This window comes from Plodia interpunctella, chromosome 23 (genome assembly GCF_027563975.2).
Source record: "Plodia interpunctella isolate USDA-ARS_2022_Savannah chromosome 23, ilPloInte3.2, whole genome shotgun sequence".
NCBI classification, from domain to species: Eukaryota; Metazoa; Arthropoda; class Insecta; order Lepidoptera; family Pyralidae; genus Plodia; species Plodia interpunctella.
The window spans coordinates 6,480,372-6,499,563 of NC_071316.1; the positions used below are offsets into that span (position 1 = coordinate 6,480,372).

Consider the following 19,192-nt stretch of genomic DNA (forward strand, 5'->3'; position numbering starts at 1 on the left):
CGTTAATTAACCAAGCTTCCCATTGCTCCTCAGTAGTTCAACTGTCGTTTCGATCAACTTGGAAGTCATTAAATAGACACTTCTCAGTAAGTACTTACTGTCGAATTTTGTTGAAAATAAATCAAATGACGACCTCAGTGGCGCAGTGGTAAGGTTCTTGCCACTGAACCGAGAGGTCCTGGGTTCGATCCCCGGTCGGGTCATGATGGAAAATGATCTTTTTCTGATTGGCCCGAGTCTTGGATGTTTATCTATATATGTATTTGTTATAAAATATAGTATCGTTGAGTTAGTATCCCATAACACAAGTCTCGAACTTACTTTGGAGCTAGCTCAATCTGTATGATTTGTCCTGATATATTTATTTATATCAATTCAAACATTCTAAAGTATTTATTTATCTATTAGTACTAAGTAGTATCTACACTATTATTATAAAGAGTTAAGCGTTTGTGAGTTTGTGAGCTTGTATGTTTGAAGCGGGTAATCTCCGAAACTACCGAAGCGATTTCAAAAATTCTTTCACCATTAGAAAGGTACATTATCCAAGATTGCAATAGGCTCAAAATTCTCACAGGAGCCCCGGGCAACATCTAGTAGTTTATAACGACGAGAATACTTTCCTAAAAACACTATTTTAATGTATGTTGCTGTAGGATCACATTTCATATATTTATTTCGCTTTACATACACATAATACATAGCAACACACTAACCCCCTTATTACTAAAAACCGTTATCCCCGATTAGCCTCGGAATAGTTAATCTTTGTATTGTCTCGTTCTTTCAATGTCAAATACTGAAAGAGAGAGAGGGACAACACAAAGAAGAACTACTCGAAAACCTAATCAGACAACTAAGTTTTTATTAATAAAGCGGTAAGAATAGGTGGAACGAGTTTGAACTTTGATGTTAACTATGATTTGCGCAGAAAAACGTACCTAACGTCCGCCATTTTGTCTAAATGTCAGCGGCGCGCCGGTTAAAGTCAACGCATGGATTTAGTAAGTACCTACTGTACGGAGTATCTACTAATTCCATGAGTCAACGTCAAAGTTCACTAGTGCAACACACAGTCAAGATGAAAGCGATACAGTACTAGAGATTTAAAATTTGACGATAAAATGTGCCAGTAAAGTGGAGGCACATTTTATCGTCAAATTTATATATATACTAATATCGCTAGTAGTTTTTGGCTTTGACAGTGTCTGCGCAGGTTTAGTCTCCGAATGGATAAGTACTACAAAGATCAAATAACTTTTACGATTAGGTAATGCTACTTTTTCCTCATTATCGACCTAATAAATCCTCGTCAAACGATTTTTTTATCATTCGTAAACAAAGCGACAATAAAAGACGCCAATCAAAACCGTTAAGTATGCTTTATTATTAATTATATCATTGTATATTGTTTTTCTGTTTGGTGCGAGTGCGTAAGTATGAGTCAACAAAGGTCACTCGACTCCCAAATAAGGAGTGTTAAGTTTTCAGCGTACGTGGTGTGATTTATCTAAGTGGGCATACACACGTAAGCTGGAATTTTAAAATTCTAGAAAAAACTACTAATTTGTTCTAGAACTAGTTTTAGGCAACGTGTCGTTTGTATAACCGTTAAAACATCAAATCCCGCCCAGTACTTTTTGCGTGATGCGCGAATAAACAAAAAGACAAAAAAATTCAAAAAAGAATTAGTTAGCTTTTGATGGATCCATAAAGACAAACAAACAGATAATTCTTTTTTTTTTTGTATCTTCTATATACCTACAGACATAGCATAATTACAGTTTTATTATATTTATAGAACACCTGTTAAAAGTACATAGAGGCAAGAAGGTAACTATAAAACAGCGGACTTATCCCGAGAAGGGCAAGCATTAGGAAAAACTATTTAATTAGACTCACGTAAAAAATGCATGTAAAAGTCTAGTCACCCAGAAAATTTTATGATCTTTCCCTTGATTAACATTTACAATCTGCCCGGGAGAAGCAACTAGCGCATTCCACTGGTGTCAGAGTTTGTTCAAATCGTCTAAACGGCCTAGATAAGACAAGAGATCGTTTATTGTAAACTGAGAATACAACGTGTTACAAATATAGCACTATAGATGTTGCCCGCGGCTTCGCTTCCGTGGGAAATTCGGCAGAAAAAGTACCCTGTGTGTTATTCCAGGTGTTATTCCACCCGTGTACCAAGTTTTATAACAATCGGTCCAGTAGATTTTGCGTGAAAGAGTAACGAACATACACACATAGGTACATCCCCTCACAAACTTTCGCATTTATAATATTAGCAGGATAGACACAACAGCTTGCCCTTTTACGATCAGTGGCAACTAATTGCGTACACATTAGTGAACTAGGAAGTAATCCAGATCGATTGAGCACAAGAAATAAGAAACACATGGATTTGATGAACTCTCACGAGCGTGGCTTATCGTATCATCTGGCACATTACGTCTGCACAGCGGAAGTCTATGGAACAGGGTCCAATGTTTATCACGACACGACTTTTAAGATAAAGACAAAGGAAAGTAATTAGACGACGAGTCAACGTAGCCAAATTAGATAGAAGATTTCTATATCCTTCTCAATCCTCTCACGATTGAGGATTGTGTCGTTGGTCACAGGCTTAGCCAGGGGGGGTTACGGTGTAGTAACCCGGTGTAGGCCCAAGAAAAGTCAAGGATAAATAAATATATTAGCACAAATCACACAGATTGAGCTAGCCCCAAAGTAAGTTCGAGACTTGTGTTATGGGATACTAACTCAACGATACTATATTTTATAACCAATCAGAAAAAGAATAATTTTAGACATTTATAAAATTACAAATAAAGACAGGCTTAAGGCATATTTCATACATTCATTCGTACACTTACCCTAACCTCGCCTGCCGCCGTAATGTTACTACAAAGGTTTATTTTATGTAATTTTTAATACCGTGGTGTTTATTTCCCTTGAGAACATTTATAAGATTCTCTTGTGTGTATGGATCACTTCCGTATATATATTATTTTAAAGACGACAAGGTTATAAGGTAATAAATTCAAAGAATTGTCAATTTTTTGACTAATCAGGCAAGCAAACAAGCACACGGCCCACTGGTTGGGAAAGTCAGCGCAAACTATGCTTGCAACACCAGGGGTTGAAACACACACGTTGCCAATTTTGTGGCCTAGATTTTTTGCCATAGTGCTCTCTATACCAAGGTTCACCTCTAGTAAAAGATCTACCTATCTAAATTAATCAGGTTATAGATAGCTCTAGCATAGCAATCCGTCCCGGCTGCACACGCCGGTAAAACCATAATAATTATAATACCTGGAGCTAGGCAGTTTTTGAGTATATCACGTTCATACGACGCGACGGGACTTCTTTTATAATTATATATTATATATGATATTCTTTATGTAAGTTCCATAAACTGAAGAAACCTTGCAAATAGCAGTTTAGTCGTATTTCATTTCTCATACGCACGTACACTCATACACAACAGCAAACCACAATGTCTTGCTTCTGTTACTTCAAATTGTGTTTATTTCGATCCGATGAACATGTAAAAATCGTAATGTAAATTGTAAAACGTTCTGGACGCTGCGACACAAGCGTCGCTTATTGCAGAGTCCACAGTCCAACTAACTTATAAATTGTAAATCTACCTTCTAAAATGATTCTGTCAAACTATTGTACTTTTTTTGGTGAATAAAGTTATTATTATTATTATTATTAAACGACCAAATTCTTAAAAGTTATATCAAGCAAATATTATAATAAGTATACTAAGAACAAAATAACATATCTAAGTCAAAATAACACGAGAGTTGGGTTAGTAATATTTTATTTTATTTTTGGCCATTAAAATGCGAGTATAGTGCGCGTTCGTAGCCTCTTGCCATAAAATATATATTTAAATTACATTATTTACGAATAACATTTGCAGTTTAAAGGAAAAAGGTTTCAATTTATTTATCTAACCAACCAAAATGTTTTCTTTTTGTATACGATACGACATCGATACGACAGATATACAAGAATACAAAAATCGTATCGTGTCTGACAGTGGACCACAACTCTGTCTCCCTTGAGACATTTGACCATTATATTCGTCTCATCGCGTGCGGTCGAGTCTCAAGATTTGCGTGCGTAGGCGCATGGTTTTACTTTTATCACGTCCGCATCATGGACGAGGCAGACATAGCTTGTTGATTGCTTATGCTTATTTTTCATCGAAATTTTTCAAATCTGTGATCAGATCACCATTCAAAAAATTTAAAAAGAAACGTCAATTTTCTTTTATTTCCTTTAATGTAGGTGGGTCAAATTGTAAGAATGCACTTTTAGTAAACAAAAAATACTTTCAAATTTTCTTAAGTATTTTTTTTTACTTTAGTATTTGGCAGTAGCATAAAAATATTTACGGACCTCCGGCAGATTTCCACAACTAAGTAACGCGCGCTAAACTTTTTGCCACTAAATTCTGATATTTAACAATGTCAAAATCTACAAGCCGCACTTTGCCCTAGAACGGATCACCAAAAAAAAAAAGAAAAAAACTGGCCACTTTCGAAACTGTCCGAATTAAAAAATCGACAGCGACATCCAATCAGGGGACGCGCAAACGGCTGCAGGATATTTTAATTACTGCTTCTTCACAAAGTGGGCGACATAATTGAACTGACGAGATTTATACACAGTTGCAATATAGATTGTTCATACATACATACAGAAGTTAATTATAGTATATGTTGTAGTCACCGTGCGATGACAGGGTTGCGGTGCGATAGTAATACGCGTAATTTCAACCTACACCTGCTGTTTTTCTGACGCGCTGACGCGAAATGCGCACTTCGCAAAATGTGCACTTCGCATAATGTATAACTTCGCAAAACGTGTTTGAAGTAATTTTATTGTAACTAGCTTTTATTCAGTTACACCTGTCCCAATGTTTGTATGTAAGCACAGAATCTAGAAGACTATATTAATCTAAGTCTGTAAGTAATCAAGTGCTAGTAACAAGATTTTTTACAAAAATGACATTTTTGCCACAAGCTTGTATTGTCGTCACAGAGTTCTTATGGCCAAATGCCATAAGACGCCTGACAAAAAACCCATGCCCGTGCTGTAAACGTTTGAGAAGTTCCCTCGTTTGGAGCCAATCCGGGCTGCACCATCATACTTATCATAATAATGCATTGTCATATGGAAACTGAGGCGACGTGGGAAATTTCAACTCTGTAGGTCAACTGGAAGTAGGAGAAATCTAACGTGCAATATTTTCCAGACAGACAAAGGGACAGGGTGAAACTTTAAATAAAAGCTTGTTATAAAAAATCACCTAAGTATTTCCGCTTGTTCTACAGTGTGAGCGAGTTGAAATTTTCCAAGTCGGCTTCAGTTTCCATTGCGATACGTTATGATGATCTAATAACAGACCATATACGGCTCACAATGAGGGAAATCCCCCAACGAATGCAACAAGATCTCACTGATGACAATAATTAAAAGCTTTTGCAAAAAATAATTCAAAAATAACTTGTTTATTTTGGTTCGTTATGTAGAATGGTTCCCACTATCATGGTCGAGCTTCGGGATGGCTGACCCATGCGTCAACTCGTGAACGGGTGCTGTCACAAGAAACTGGTCAGCTCGATTCTCACATATTCTGTTTGGTTAATCGTGTTTTATATCCATTTTTTTATCAGCGCTCGATCTTTTGTTGTATTAATAAATATGGAAGCGGTGGTGGTGTAATAGTTAAGACGCCCGCCTATGGATCGAAAGGTACCAAATTCGAATCCTATTCGTGCCACATGAGTTTGTATACCTATCTGACTCATGTATAGTAGTTTTCATCGACCACCGCTTGCTTCCGGTGAAGGAAAACATCGTGAGGACACCGCATACTGGTTGATTCTTATTAACTTGTGTGTGAAATGGAGAAGGCAATCGCAAACCACTCCATTAATAATGCCAAGAAAGTTGTTGTGTGTGTTTCATTCCACGTAATAAGCACGACCCCCAGCCATGAGGAATATGACTATGAAGAATAAATTAATATAAATATAAAATAAATAAAATGTAAGAAACAATAATGGTAAGTCCTTCTGGCATGATAGGGACCAACACTGTTTACATGAGTTTCTTTCGCATTCCTTCTCAGCAGTGGTCGTACCGAAATGCCAGTAGCTTGTAGCTTTTTGAGAAATTATTATATATAATATATACAATTTTGCACACGCGTCCGAAATTGTTACTAGTTCCACATATTGCCGCGGTATTTCTTTCATGGCGTCGGCTTTAATAGACAAACCTTGAAGGTTATATAAACATAACACATTTTTTTCAAAGCCAACTGAAAGGCTATGCCTATAAAACTACTTTATTTTGCGTTAATTTTATGTTTTTTTATATTGAAAATATTAAAGTGAAGTGTTAAGGGCAAATATAAATTTAGTTTATTTTCCTCCCTAGGTTTTCCTAACAATAAATTCATACTGACATTAGTAGATTTTCCGCTTTCCTTATATCCCTTAATGGGTCAATTAAACACATAAAATATACAGCTTATAGCAGATGATTCAGCGCAAAATTATTCCAAATTCATAAGTATTAAAGTTATATAGAGATAAAAGAGGAGATAGAACGACGAAAGGTGGGGTAAAGCCGAGCGTGATACTCCAGAGATGGGTCGACGACGTAAAGGCAAAAACTAGGTAAGGAAGGCTTAGGACCAACTTAGAACAGATAATTTTGGCGTAGACGGAAGGTGGTCTATGCCCAGCAGCGGGTCACGGAAGTCTGCAGATGATGATGAAAAGTGGACTGCATGCAGTAAACTCACTGGATTCTCATTGTGTTTTTTGATTGGTAGTCTCTCTTATCTCTCATTCGGGGCTGTGGAGACGCAAAGACCGGTCTAGCGAAAAAAAATAAATTTTGAAGATTGGTCTTTGATTTTATAACCTGCCTGCCTGGTGTCAGACCTTTGGCAATGTTAAAATAAAATATACATTTCCTTCAACTTTCGAAGAAAGTAATAAAGTGTTGTCAGTTTTTGCTGTAGATTTCTTTTAATACCTGCTCTATTTGGTCAATGCAAACTACCTGAGAAAATGTGGCTAGTGTTTAAAAAGCCCCCTGTATATTATGTGTATCATTACTGTACATTAAAACACAAATTACTCGTTGGAATAATGATGACGACGGAAATCGCATTCGTGGATGTGGTGAGGGTGGCCAGAAAGAGACAGAGAAGTGGAAATCTTTAACTGAGACATAATATGTCGAAGGACAAACTGGTCAAAGAATATACGTTTAAAAACATGTATTTATTTATTTAAATTAAAATGTAAAAAATACAGTAATAAAGGTTGTTATCTTTCATGTAATAAATTTGTATTTTGTGTAGAGTTTAGTTAGATTTATGCCAATTGCTTTCCAAATAAAATAAAATAAAACAATGACTGACAAACTAATATCCCGTCAACCGAGAAGTCATGAATGATAAACTCTGAAGTTATTATAAGCATTGAACATTACGCAACTTAAGATACATCATACACGATAAATCATCAAGCTAGATTTTCACACAATTATCTGTTATCTATTCAACAAACATCAGTAGTAAAGGTAAAATATATTGTACATATAATTCAATCTATTTAACGGCGATTTTCAACGAACATTACCTAAAGGAAAACATAAGCTGCACACGGTCTTGACGCAGAACGTCACAGTCGCAAAATGTCACAGTCGCAAAATGTCACCGTGAAAAATATAGTCACTTTCTTAAAAAGCTTATTTCACAAAAATATAGAAAAACATTTTTGTCTCAAGAGTCACCCTGAGTCATTGTACATATTGAAGCAATATATATTTTTTCTTAATACTAATTAGGAAAAAATAAATTGTACTCTCCAAAAACAACGTTTTGCAAAACTAAGTGATTCGATGAAAAGATTTTATATTATACTCGTAGATAAACAGATGTTCAATAATGACCAAGAATTACAACAAAAAAATAACAACAATGGACAAGCAAAGCCGAGTTGACAGTTTTACCGCAACATTATTGTGACAAATCTCTTGGGCTTAAAAGTGTCGCCCGCCATTTTTCACTACAATCTCTAGAGACGTCACATTGACGGAGGCTTGAGCTGTTGGGAAAACAAGATGCGCGTGCGGCCTTATCTTAAAAAAAAAGCCAAGAGCGAGTCGGCTTGCATACTGACGGTTCCGCCTCGTTGTTATGTTTGTTACTCGTTATCTAACTGCTCAAGTAATTTTCTTGAATTTATTACGCATATACATATAAATTACAATTAGAATTACGAAGAAGGACATAGAGCAACAAGTTTATTTGTTAGACAAATTAAAAAAAACCCCGACTATCAATATTCATTTCGCTACAACTTTTAAACGGCTGAACCGATTTTGATCAAACATATCTAAGAACCACCGCATAAAAATTAGCTATCAAATAGAAAAAAACCGCATCCAAATCGGTTCACCGGACATACTTACAGACAGACATACTTAGCGGTCAAACTTTTAACACCCCTCTTTTTGCGCCGTGGGTTAAAAAAGGAAATCTGTCTTAAATTGATAAAACATTTGTATACTCCTAAGCAAGCATACAAGTACAGGCATGCTACCTGATTTGAAGTTCTTCACTTCTTCTTAGCGTGTTTGTTAGAGTGTTTAAACTAAACTAGATATAATACCTTCATACTCATTGTATGTTACTGACATTGTCAGTTGTAAAGAAGAAAGAAATAGTTTTTTTCTCTCTCTCTCTCTCAGAAATGGTCGCCAACAATGTATGTAGATTTGCTCTGTGAAAATAAAATAATTTACTGCGTTGTTCTAAACCTCTATTTTATTCCTATTTTGCTCATAACCCATCAGTGTTGACTCGGCGAATCATATTAGTGAACACCAATACGCTACCGATAAAGCAGTATTTCTGACGTCATACAGATCCTGTAGCTGTGCAGGTGGTAGGACACACGGGCCAGATATCATGTGTGCCATGGTTTGAGGAGAGGCACCACACGGGCAAGCAGTTTCCCAGCTATATCCTCTTCCCAACTAATATTATAAATGCGAAAGTAAGTTTGTTACTTCTTCACTACACTGCTTTATTCAACTGATCTTCGTGAAATTTCGCATACATATAGTTAAGAGTATGCAGAAGTACATAGGCTACTTGTTATTCCGGAAAAAGTACACTTCCCATTGGAAGTTCACGCGGGCGCGATCGTCGCGGATAAATAAATATATTAGGACAAATCACACAGATTGAGCTAGCCCCAAAGTAAGTTCTTGTGTTATGGGATACTAACTCAACGATACTATATTTTATAACAAATACATATATAGATAAACATCCAAGACCCGGGCCAATCAGAAAAAGATCATTTTCCATCATGACCCGACCGGGGATCGAACCCGGGACCTCTCGGTTCAGAGGCAAGCACTTTACCACTGCGCCACCGAGGTCGTCAAAATCTAATTGTAAATAAAATCTAGTTTGGACATAATATTTTCTTTGCTACAGCTCACTTGTATCACAAGACGTCTGCCCGAACGCCTAAGGTCTCAAGGCTTGGCTTCGGAGTGAGTTGGGACTTCGTTTCGTTAGAAATAATGGTGTTGACTACCGCTCTGGGTAGATTCAAACAAATGTTGAGAAAGATAGGGTAGCGAGAGTGGGCACTCTTACACGATGCATTGTGCTATATTCATTTAATACAATTAAACAGTTATATCAAGGAAAACAATAAAATGTTACTCAAATATTACAAAGACCAATCATGTTTCCAAATCTGTAACTACTTTAATAAGTGATGTGTAAATAATTTTAGCAGATTTCATAGACCAACTTTCGGTGAACGAAAACATCGTAAAGAAACCTGGACACTGAATTATTATTTAGTTATGATATGCGACTACTAGTCACTAGATGGCAGCACACAGTAATGCACGGATTATAAACACATTTACACAAAAACTTTTTTTTTTCAGGAAATAATATAATATAGGCTCAAGAAATCAAAATAAAAAGATAGCTACAAGGAAGCAGACATCACATGTTGACTTGACATTGACTCTGTTATCTAATCCTTTTCGCTATCTCCGTCTATCTACGGTTATCTCCAAAACTATAGATAACGGTCATGTGCTTGGATTAACATTATCAGTTATAAATTTTACTTTCATGAGATTCCATAGATAAGAAGATTAACGCGGGAAAATACTATGTATTGAATAGATTTTTTGTTTTTTTTTGTTTTTTGGAAAATCTGTTTTTTTAAATTAAAAGAAAAAGAAACACTTTTTTAAGAAAAGCTTTTATTTAAATGCTCCAAAAAGAAGAAAATGAAATTTTCCTTTAAAATTTTAACTATCAACTTAAATACTTACAGGTACTTACGTAAACCTACTTAGGCAACCAAAAGGTGAGAGAGACGACCCTTGGATAGAATACTTGCGATATACTTGATAGATTACCTTAGGACTAAGGTCTAAGGACAAAGGAAAATCTTAGTATTTCTATGCTAAAGACCCGCTAAGTTTGATGTGTTGTTTGACCGTTAATTTGCATTGTAGTTTTGTTAACTAATCACTAATCCAAGCGCATCAAGTGATAATATAATTATCTTTCTTAAGACTAGGTCACCGGCACACTAGCGGCATCATCACATTAACATCAAACTAAAAAATATATCAAAGGAAATTATGGTACACTAGCTGTGCCCAGGGGTTTCGCTCCCGTGGGAATTTCGGGATAAAAAGTACCATAAGATGTCATTCTAGGTTATATTCTAGCAGACCAGACATTGATTGCTCTAAACCTAAGTCTGTGCTAGCATTGTACCAAATTTCATAACAATCCGTTCGCATTTCGCGTGAAAGAGTAACAAACATACGCACATACATTCTCACAAAACTATATCTAGATCTACATACATTTTCACTTCAGTTGGGAATTGAGGAAAATCAGTGTTAGATAGAATGGCTGCGATTTATTGATAAGGAAAACAGCAAAATATCTGAGTTCGTGTTTGGAAATTAAATAAAGCCGGGTCTAATCCAAACTAGTTGAATTTTTATTTAGTCGGGTATATGTGGTAGGATATGAAGTGATCAGATGCTAGGGCGGAAAACACACACTTTGTCCTATTTATAGTATTTGATTAATATATTTTAAAAAAATCGTTAATAAAACGCCCTCAATTCGAATTATATTAAACTAGTGTCTAGTTTATGAATATTATTCTTAGCAATGGAATTTTCTTGGCTGTTTTTTAGGATTCCGTACCCGGAAGGCAAAAACGGAACTCTTACTTTGTTGTCTGTCCGTCTGGCAAGATGCTTTATCTCAACTCATGAGGTAAGTATCAAGTTCATAAATATATATATATATATAAAACTGTTGCGTTACTGAGTGACTGACTGACTGACTGACAGACGACGCGCAGCCGAAACTACTGGGCTAAATTTGGTGTTTAAGTTCCTAGGACAGTAGGATCAGTAGGGAGCACTAAGAAGGGATTTCCTGAAATTCCCACGGGAAAACTGATTTTTACTCACATATGAAGTTGTGGGTAAAAGCTATCGTATAATATAGTTTTACGTATCTTTCAAAAATCTGTCAGAGAAAAAACCAAGGTTGTTAATGCGATCAAACGATCCAAAGACTACTGTTGACGACCTCGTCTTGAATCTAAACCGAGAGGTCCCGGGTTCGATCCCGGGTCGGGTCATGATGGAAAATGATATTTTTCTGATTGGCGCCTGGGTCTTGGATGTTTATCTATATATGTATTTGTTATAAAATATAGTATCGTTGAGCATATGCCATAACAAAAGTCTCTTACTTTGGGGCTAGCTCAGTATATCAATATTAATATTTATTTATATATTTATGTGGCACGTTTTGCGATCCAAAGAAAAAATCCGAGATCTAGGCAAATAATGTAACCAAAAAATCTTAACTTTACGGAACCCCCCGGCGCGCGAGTCTGACTCGCACTTAATCTTATTTTTATATTTTTTAAGTTTATCGCTATTTAATTACGGCAGTCTGGTTAGACAACTACAAAAATAGATTAAAATAGGTCACCGCCTATTGAGCAATGATTCCATTCCGACTGAAGAAGCTCTTTATGTTATGTCATTCTATCTTATCTCTGACAAGATTCGTTACAATTGCCTTGATACTATTATTACTATATTACGAGTATGTTACTTGGTAGCACAGGGATGCATATTTTGTTTCCAGATTCGCAGGGCCGGCCCTAGCTTATAATAAGACGCCCCGGGCTCTGTGCTATACTTTTCTAATCCGTAGCGTTTCCCTATGACCGTTTCTCCGTTTTCGCGGTTCCTTCCCTGCCGGTATTTGCTATAGTGTCTTCTCTTTCTCTCATCATAGCAAAACATCATCGCAAAAATTCGGCACCCCGTACCCCAGAAGGGGTCCCTAGATCTCTCTACTACTCCCCTAGTTACCTATTGGATCGAAATCACCCTGTAATCAATTTTTTTAGACATAACATTTATAATAGAAGAGGGCCAGACGTGATGTTGATGTTCGATCGAATAGGCCTCCCGCGGACTAACTGAAATGACCACAAGAGTTTTGATAAGGCCACCACGTCACGCGTACAGGTAACAAACAACAATACTAGCGACATAGTGACCTGCCACATTTTTACCACAGATTTATAACATAGAACTCGACTTTTTACACGATGACTGCTATTGTAATTCGACCTTACCAGGCATGACAAATACAAAATATGCACATACAACACAATTACATTTTGCATATATATGTCTAAAGAACAAACAAAAAACGTAAATTATGTAAGTACCTACTCGATGTGTAGAAATTACCACTCATTACTTACTTTATTACTGTACCAGCAATAAAAAGTTTATATTAGAAATTAAAATACACTAAAGCGTAATTAATGTTGTAGTTTAAATCTTCTTAGAATTCAATATTTATTCTGACATATTAAGTATGAATATATCCTTATCCTTTCATCCTTACACATATTAAAACATAGTCCTCTGCCGCGTCTGTCTGCCTCTTAGCAATAAACACAAAAACTACTGCACCGATTTTCATGCGGTTTTCATCAATTGATAGTGCGATTACTGAAGACGGTTTAGGTGTATGTTTTTACCCAAGTGAAACCGGGACGAGCCGCTAGTAGCTAAATATACTAAAACTATAAATTATAATATAAATTAGACATAATGAAAATATAAATTACTTTACATGCGAGAATATGTAATGGTTTATGGTCTCGTAAATAGTTACTCTGTTATTTATTACTGTATGATCTCCTAATAAATAAAAAAAATTAAAGCCAAAAGCAAAAATTATTTGCAAAACATGACTATACATTATTTAAGTACAATGTGGTGTTAAAATAAAACTTAATCCTACATGTTTCACCGTCCACGGGTATGCAAATTTAAATGAAGAGCATGCTGTCATCCCACAAAACAAAATCGAATAGATAAAAGTAACTAAATTACCCAAATTTATATCTGAGTTTATCATTTAAAAATATATAATTTATCAAATTATAATACCATTACAATTTATCAATCAGTAAGGAACTGAAGTGTTTTTTAAATAAATTTAAATTCAAATCTTTATATTATTAGGGAATATTGTTATCAATTTTAGGTGCCATACGCACATTACTTTTACTGAGTAATGTAGTTTTAGCAGGGTGTGAACATTGTCTATAATTATCCCGGTGATTTCTTAACATCACAAAGGCCAAAATCTGTAGTTGCATTTGTTCCTTCCGGGAACAAAGAACGATAGAAAACAAACATTATTATTATTATTTAGACACGCCATATTACACCATACTTTTTATTAAAATCAATGCAAGCATTTGAGGAATGATTGAGAAACAAAATTTCACATTTACAATAAAAACTTTGAAGTCCCTGTGTCAGCAATATAATAAATAGCAACCTATAATGGTTGTGGTTGTTAGAAAAGGACATGCATGTCGTACGAGCCGACTAAGAGACACAACTTAGGCAGCTGATAGCCAACATGCGCATTCCAAAATAGGGTCGATGTCAGGTGTGTGGCCGGTCATACAATTAAGCCGTTTTTTTCGTATTTTTTTCGTGGTTCCCGGCGCTTCAGGCGCCGCAGCCGTGAATGCAGACAGGAAGATGTGAGAGAAACTATCAGCAACTAAAACAAATGACACGGGACCTTCACAATTTGGGGGCGCCACACTACTTTTTGTCCTGAGCTGAAGAAAGATTTGTCCGGCACTGTTTCTACCCTAGCTCAATATGTTTTTGATTGATGTTTTTCTTAATTTAAAAATATTTGCTTAAAAGATGACTGATTAATATATCAGTTTAATATTAATCTATGTAGGAAAACAAATATAAAGTCTTATCAAATAAAGTGGCAGAAAGATAAGAATGTATGTGTAGTGTAATGATTTTTATATGCACGATAAGTTCTTGTTTAACATTTATTTTTTAAAATGTAGGCCTTTTTGGGTATGTTTATTAACTAGACAGTAATTTTATGGAATCTTCAGTCTCGTCCCATTTTATAATTCAACCTTAGTTATACTCTTTAACCTCCAATCAGTTTATACATGTTGAACCTTCAAAATCTATCTTACATACTAAGTTTGGCACGGTTGGGGCATCTGGGTTAAATGGTCCCAATGTGGGAGGACTGATCACCTGTCTGGTGCTCGCACAGACGTCCCCAAAAAGGAATAAATTAATAAGATTGGCACGGTTAATGATGTTTAATTGTCACTTTTAGCTTTTCGGTAACCATGAAGACAGTTTAGTGCCCATAGAGGTACTAGACCAAATCTATTCTAGTTTCATTAATAGATTTCCTAACTAATTAAATTATAAATGCGAACATAACTTGGTTTGTTACCTCTTCACAGCATATCTAGTCAACTAATCATCTTGAAAATTTGCATACACATAGTTTGACATTGGAGAAGGACATAGTCCCTTTCAAATAGGGAGAAATAAATTTTCCCATGGGAAATTCACGCGGGCGTAGCCGCAGGCAAAAGCTAGTTTAAGAATAAAAACCTTCAGAATCCAAATTCGAAACAAGGACTGTTTGAAAAAGTTTACATAGACCAAGTCAAATAAAAACATACAGATGTTATACTATAACCACAGATTGTCTACATTCCAGATTAAGTAGTCTTTTCATCAGAAACATATGGAGTCATCTGACAGTTAAACATTTTTTTAATCCTTGAAAATCTTAATGACTTCCTGCTTCATTGCTGCTAAAATACACATTTGCTGATGTTTATCATTGATAGATTTTTGAACATAAAATCATGTTAATATTTTTTTGGTCTTGTTTAAATTAAAAAAAGATGTAAAGTCAGTTCTTTTTTTTATTTTGATATAAATAAACATAGGAAAATTGATATAAATATGTTTATTTAAGTTAGTTTCTTTAGTTTATTGTAGTCATTAGATAAAAGATGAATGGAAAAGACTAAGGGGTCCCTTTTAGCCCAGCAATAGAATACTACAGTTATTAAAAATATTGTAGTACAAGTAAAACAGTCTAAAAAGCATGTTAAGGTACAATAATACATACAAAAAATAAATGTGCCATTTTGTGCCAGAGATTGAGTATAGAAACTAAATGCCTGTTTAGTTTGCCTCAAAAATTAGCTCCTAGTATAGTGTTGCATAAAAATCTAATATGAACAATAGCACACACATGCTAACTCACACACACATCCATTATTGTAGGCAATCAGCTGATTTTTAATGTACACATTTAATGCTTTTCATTTGCAATGGTTGAGTAAGAGAAAATCTTTACATAATGATGAATCTTGTCTTAGATGTTTATTTATTCTATTCCTTAGGTATTTTAAAATGAAAACTGGACATGGATCACTAGTTCATAGATGTGTAGTCCAAAGTAAAATTGCCAGTCATTATTGATTGACGTAAAACAATTGTACAATAGTGTCACAATATTTTCCTGATTCAGGTACGAAAAAGGGTTTCATTCAGTTACCCTTACACAGACACGAGTCTGATCGAGTCACACAGCGCACAACGTGTCCGCTAGGGTTCTAGAAACGTAGAAATCCGTGTGTACTCAATATTATCGCAAATAGAAAGTGTTTGCAAATTTAACCACTTACCAAGGTATTCTGATATCCGAGCCCTGCTTCATCGTCGGACGTTTCTTCTTTATTCTGCACCTTCATCCCAAACACAAGAGTTCCTCTCAGTCCGTCACAAAAAACAAAACAATTAAATCAAAACAAATCTTCGAATTCGCACACTGTACCGGGCGCGATAACTTTTATAAAACTATAATACTCGCTCCATCACCGTGTCCGGCCGTGGTCACTCATGCTCGTTGCTCATACGGGGGTCTGACGACTTTAATAAGATAATGTGCAATTGAATAAACGCGATTTCATGCAAATTGCTCCTACGCCGGTCGACGGAGTCGGAAACACAACACACGTTCAAATACGACGTCATACAATGACCAACTGACAAATGACAATACAATCGAAATGACAGTCGCTGTGTGTGACAGTGCGCGGTGCATTCGAAATACCGGTTTACGACCTTGAACTTGATCTTAATTATTAAGTAAACTATCTACAATTTTCACTCATTAGGTAAATTTTTCATTGGTTCGTGTGATACTTTAACAATCTTATAAATGTTTCACGTCGTTTACGTCCATTGTCCACTTATTGTCCATCACATTTAATTTGATTATCGTGTCACGAATTGTACGCACGAGTTCCGAACGCAACTGACGGATTTATCAACGTTCCGTTTCATTACTTTGATAAGTTTATTTACCTTCCTATTCGTTCAAGATAAAAGTTATGTTTGCAAAAAACATGTGACGATTACATTACACACGAATAGATATACCTATTTAGTTCATAAATGCTAATTAAAATACCACATAATTATGCATACGTATATTGGATGTATTAAATTTTCATCACTATTGGACTTTTTATACTAATGGACTATAGGCATTAACTATTGGACTTTAGGCACAAGCCATATTATAATATTGTGACCCCATATTGCGTATTCTATGCCATGTGACTTTTTGACTAGTCCAAAAGTTGTCACTATTCTTTATTTTATACATAGATATCTACGGTTGTCTTTTGAAATAAACTTAATATGTACATTACATACCTATAAGTTTTCACTAAAATTAAATGTTTTACCCAAGCTTTTATTACTGTCCGAGTGATATTATTGCATTCAATGTGTGACAACAAAATTATGTTCGTGCAGTAAACCGCTGAAAAGTTCCTTTGTCAGGAGTCGTTCCTGGGTGCTCCCTGCTTATCATTTTAATGACATCCAAACTAAACGTATGCACAAAATTTCAGTTCAATAAAATTTCACCTGAACATACACATTTACGGGTGAATTTCACGACCGTTTGAACGCGGCGTGTAGCGTTTCGTTAGTGTCGCATATTTTTTTGAATAAAGAATCTTTAAAAAAAAAATAAACATTTATAAAATTAACATTGTATCAGTACTGTACTTATTTATAAAATGGGATTATTAATTTGATTACTGTGTATGGTACAATTTAATAAACACTAATGACAGCCCGCGGCGGAGTTGAAAATGCTAGTGAAATTCACCCTTACATACATCGTAAGCACAGATCGCAAGTGAAATAAAAGCTTGTAATACGAGAATTCACTAAAAGACTGAGCGATCATTAATTTTAATTCAGTGAGGCGAATCACAGGCAAACCCAAAGAAGTTCTAAGTTTTTTTTTTGCCATCGCTATATTTTCGTTCGGAAAACTTGGTGAAGTGTTTTGAGTTAGAAAAAGTGTGAAGAGGGAGTGGTGTTCGAGTGCTAAACCCTTGTCTAAAAGGGACTAGATTCGAAAACTACACGTAGCATAAGTTAGTTTTTTTTTATATTGGCACAAAACTGTCTCATATTCGGATATGAATATAATATTATAGAATTTTGTGGACACACGCTGCTCTTCTGCTAATGTATACAGTAGCAGCATGCGTCCACTTCATCATTCGTGAAAATTGACTATTAGCTACCATTTATCTTCTTCAGACTAGATGTCGTGTGGTGTATAAATGTCAGGAAGGTCTTGGTCGTCTCTTCATATTTGATAGTCTGTAGAAGATTAAATTCTTCCTTTTTGTTTCGTTGACACGCCACGACATAATCGTAGCGTGCCTTCGCAAAAATTTGACAATCACGCAAGAGGTGCTCTATTGGCACAAGTTAGTTACTAATATGTCTGAGTCATTTAGATATATTTTAGTTAATTTTCAGTACAGCTATATAACTCTATTCGTAAAGCGCTACCTGGTTAGTAATCGAGGCACACACGCGGTAAATTATTATTACTCAAAGCACACAATAAAAAAGTGAATCGACACACATAAAACAATAATATGCGAACATAAGTCAGTAATAATGGCGTGAATAATCACTGAATATCGTAATTTTACGCGTGTAAAGGCACAATAGACCGGGTGTCTCGTGTCTTTCAACGTTTTCAGACAATATTTACGTGGATATTTAGTTATTATCTCTGTTTAAACCATTGAAAGACAAGTAATTAAGTATAGTTCTTTTTTCAGTAAAATCTAATATATATATATATATATATATATATATATATATATATATATATATATATATTAGAAAATCTAGTATACCATGTATATATACATTATATATTTGAAAAGGGTCTTTAACTATATGCATATCAAATTTCATCAAAATCGGTCCAGCGGTTTAGCCATAAAAGCGAACATACATACTTTCGCATATTTCCATAATTATAATAAAACTGTAAGTTTGAGGGCTATGTTTATTCGCCCAAAACGAAAAATTACTGGTTGGAATTTTATGTGGTTTTTAGTTGTATAGAGGATGGTCTAACTTAAAATCAGATATAGGATTCATCGCGATTCGTTGCTTAGAACTCGAGATAATGACGAACACAATAATCGCGGGCGAAGTCGTGGGCATAAGCTCATTTATATTATTAGTATGAGCTCGGTTAAATTCTGTAGTAGGGACTAACTTTTGCCCTCGGCTTCGTCCGCGTAATTTTCTCTACGAAAAGAGGAAC

The 19,192-nt window shown here is 35.3% G+C and overlaps 1 protein-coding gene across 1 annotated transcript in view; it reads right to left on the bottom strand.

Moving 5' to 3' along the window:
• The window catches only part of ClC-a (Chloride channel-a), a 65,956-nt gene extending 49,175 nt beyond the window's left edge, over positions 1-16,781 (bottom strand). The window contains exon 1 of the mRNA XM_053763339.2: positions 16,218-16,781. Coding sequence (XP_053619314.1) covers positions 16,218-16,283 — 66 coding nt within the window. The 5' untranslated portion in view covers positions 16,284-16,781. The remainder of the gene's footprint in view (positions 1-16,217) is intronic.
• Positions 16,782-19,192: the final 2,411 nt, after the last annotated feature.